Genomic DNA, 3896 nt, shown 5'->3' with positions numbered 1-3896 from the left:
TGAGCGAGTGTGTTCCAGAGAGAAAAGAGAGGAAGTCATGCTACTATATGATGCACGCACACACACACACACACACACATGCACACACACACACACACACGCACACACACACACGCGCACACGATTCAGAGTAAGATTAAATGTAAAAATTGAGATTTGTGATCTTAACACTACATTTATAAGTGCTAATAAAACACACTGAAATCAACTGAAATCAGTGTGTGTGTGTGTGTGTGTGTGTGTGTGTGTGTGTGTGTGTGTGTGTGTGTGTGTGTGTGTGTGTGTGTGTGTGTATCTGTGTAAATATACACATGTCTGTCTATTTTCCAGGCTTTCTCCTGTGACAAACACTATATCTCGTTACCATCTCCGCCCATCCCCCTCTCTCACACTCTCTCTCTCTCTCCTCCTTTATCGCTCTGGCAGCCATATTTAGACCACACAAGAAAACACACCAACACACACACACACACACACACACACACACACACACACACACACACACAGGGAAACACATACGGACACACACTTCTGGTCTCTTTACACACACCAGAATCAAAATTCTCATTATTTCTAGTTCATACTGATTTTTTTTCCTCTACAAAAAATACCAGATTGTTTTACGAGGATGTTCTCTCACATTCATCCAGCTTCCAGAAAACAGGCTCGTCTTACAGCGTGGACAGCTCACACGTTACGTTGTTAGTGATAGAAAGTGAAGGAAAAAAATCAGGAAGAGCCGCTGGTTCTTTAACCCTCATGTCAGATGGAGTCAAATTAACCCCGTCTGTTTTGACTTGTTCCTTCTTTCGTTTACTTCCTTCCTTCTTCCTTTCCTTCCTCCTTCCTTCCTTCTCTATTTCTTTCCTCCCTCCTCTCCTTCCTTCTTTCCTTCCCTTCCTCCTTCCTCCTCCCTCCTTTCCTTCCTTCCTTCCTTCCCTCCCTCCATCCTTCCTTCTTCCTCCCTCCCTCTTTCCTTCCTCCTTTCCTTCCTTCCTCCCTCCTTCTCCCTCTCTCCTTTCCTTCCTTGACTCGAGGACAAACAGGAGGGTTAATAAAGGAAATAAATCCCCAAATACTTTTATAATAAATATAAGAACAGAAAAAACTAAACCCTACCAATAAGTGAATTTGATATATTATATCATTTAAGTATCAGATAGATTATAGTGGATATATAATATTTTCTATGTGATGTAACCAAAGACACGTCAGTCCGTCTGTGAACTCTATGAAGATGCAGCCGAAGCACACAGAAACATTAAGTAGAGGAGAACAGTCTGCCCTTTGTCCCGGAGCTTTGTTATAGAGCAGGAGAGGTTTTACTGTTTCACTCAGAGCGTGCTTTTAGTTTGAAAATACACATACAGCTTCCTCCATCAAGGTAAATAATGAAGAGGAACCAGGTTGATGATGAAGATGTTCTTAAGATCCAGAAAGAGGGAAGTAACGCTGCAGAGTAACAGTTGTGTGATTGATTATTTAAATGATTCAATCTGGAGCAAAAGTAAACTGATTGATTCCTGATTGCCCCCAACTAACCCTAACCCTAACCCTCCTGTCGTCCTCCCGGGTCAAATTGACCCTGTCTGTTTTGACTTGTTCTTTCTTTCCTCCTTTCTTCCTTCCTTCTTCCTTTCCTTCCTTCTTTCTTTCCTCCTTTCCTGCCTTCTTCCTTCCTTCCTTCCTTCTTCCTTCATCTCTTCTTTCCTCCCTCCTTTCCTTCCTTCTTTCCTCCCTCCCTCCCTTCCTTGCCTCCATATCTCTTTCTTTCCTCCCTCCTTCCTTCTTCCTTCCCTCCTTCTTTCCTTCCTTCCTTCTTCTTCCTTCCTCCCTGCCTCGCTCCTTCCTTCTTTCCTCCCTCCCCTCCTTTTCCTTCCTCCTTCCCTCCTTCCTTCTTTCCTTCCTCCTTCCTTCCTCCTTCCCTCCTTCCTTCTTTCCTCTCTCCTTTCCTTCCTACCTCCCTCCTTTCCTTCCTTCTTCTTCCTTCCTCCCTCCCTCCCTACTTTCCTTCCTCAACTCGAGGACAACAGGAGGGTTAAAGGGCAATATCCTGCATGTTTTACTATGAAGAGGAGGGTCCACATTAGGCACCATGTGGACAATAAAAAAAAAAGTACACAAATAAAACAGCCAAGAAAAGAAAAACAACAATTTCTCTGAGAGAGGACATAATAGAAAAAGCGAAAGGTTGTAATCACTGGACTCACCCGGTGAGCACGACCACGAAGTCCATGACGTTCCAGCCGTTTCTCAGGTAGGAGCCCTTATGTAACGCAAAACCCAGAGCCAGGATCTTTATCCCCGACTCAAAACAGAAGATGGCTATGAAGTAGGGCTCCGTCTCCTCCTGCAGAGAGGGGTGGAAGGATTGAAAGGAAACAGGAAGAAAAGGAGGAATTGAGGGTCAGTGTGGGTCAGATTGTGCGTTTGTTGTGCGTGTGGACTTTATTTTAATGCTAAAAGTCTTCACTATTTCTTATTTCTAGAAGCATCGCAAAACCATCTTAAAGTCCGTGTAGAGTAATAATAAATATGTGTTCTGAGTTTGACATACCACAGAAAAGTGTGTTGTTAACCACCCTGCCAAATTTGAATGATTAAAAAAATCGCCAAATATATTAAATTAGGCTTCAAAGTTGTGTAAAAATCAGCCTCTTTCTCTGCTACCAAACGCTGTGGCTGTGGCCTCCGAGTCCGCTGAAACCCCGCCCCCTACCAAGTGTCACCTGTCAATCAAAGTCACCACCTCTACCAGAAACATGGACGCTACATCTGAGAGCTTTCTGCTGCTAACTCAGCGGCTAACTCGGCGGCTAACTCAGCTAAGTGGCTAACTGTAGACTGTAGTAGTAGTAGTGTGCGCTGAATGTATTTATACCTCTACAGCAGCAGGGGCGGGTTTATGCTAACGCGGCAGTGATTTTCAGACCCACCTGTCCACTAAATCCTGAACACTAATGTCTCACTTTACACGGTCTTTAACCAGAATGCCTTAAAACCTCCATAATATAAAAAAATAGAGCCGTCACTTTGGATAAAATATAACATGTGTAGGTGATATAATATGAATCGGCATGAGAATATAGTTCTGCTAAAACACTGCATACTAAATGTGTGCATAAAGTGTGTATTTGTGTGTGTGTGTGTGTGTGTGTGTGTGTGTGTGTTACCAGTCGTTCGGACAGAGGCGTCTTGTCTCCGTCGGGAAGATGCTGCTCCAGAGCCAGGACGATGCAGTTAGCAATGATGGTGGTGAGGATCATCCATTCAAACGGAGTACAGCTGGAGTTAAGGCCAACATCACACCAACAGGTATCACCGACACACACACACACACACACACACACACACACACACACACACACACACACACACACACACACACACACACACACACACACACACACTTCATTTCCAGCACATGTACATTACAATCATTCACACACACACACACTGCTGCTGAAATTGACCTCGTCTGTTTTGACTTGTTCTTTTTTTCCTCGCTCCCTCCTTTCCTTCCTTACCTCCTTCTCTCTTTCTTTCCTTCCTCCTTTCCTTCCTTCTCTCTTTCTTTCCTTCCTCCTTTCCTTCCTTCCTTCTTCTTTCCTTCCCTCCCTCCTTTCCCTCCTTCCTTTCCTCTTCCTCCCTCCCTTCCTTCCTTCCTTCCTCCCTCCTTTCCCTTCTTCTTCCTCCCTCTTTCCTTCTTTCCTTCTCTCTTTCTGTCCTCCCTCCTTTCCTTCCTTCCTCATTTCCTTCCTACCTCCTTTCCCTCCTTCCTTTCCTTACTCCTTCCTTCCTTCCTCCCTCCCTCTGTCCTTCCTCCTTTCTTCTTTCTTCCTCCTTTCCTTCCTTCCTCCCTCCTTTCCCTCCTTTCCCTCCTTCTTCCTCCCTCC

The 3896-nt window shown here is 44.6% G+C and overlaps 1 protein-coding gene across 1 annotated transcript in view; it reads right to left on the bottom strand.

Annotated features, from left to right (window-relative positions):
• Window positions 1-3301, bottom strand: part of cacna1ab (calcium channel, voltage-dependent, P/Q type, alpha 1A subunit, b) — a 124640-nt gene extending 121339 nt beyond the window's left edge. Inside the window, exons 1-2 of the mRNA XM_053339471.1 lie at window positions 3174-3301; window positions 2211-2350 (exon numbers count right to left, since the gene is read on the bottom strand). Coding sequence (XP_053195446.1) covers window positions 2211-2350; window positions 3174-3266 — 233 coding nt within the window. The 5' untranslated portion in view covers window positions 3267-3301. The remainder of the gene's footprint in view (window positions 1-2210; window positions 2351-3173) is intronic.
• Window positions 3302-3896: the final 595 nt, after the last annotated feature.

This window comes from Scomber japonicus, chromosome 2, assembly GCF_027409825.1.
Source record: "Scomber japonicus isolate fScoJap1 chromosome 2, fScoJap1.pri, whole genome shotgun sequence".
Lineage (NCBI taxonomy): Eukaryota > Metazoa > Chordata > Actinopteri > Scombriformes > Scombridae > Scomber > Scomber japonicus.
This window is presented reverse-complemented; position numbering and strand designations above follow the sequence as displayed.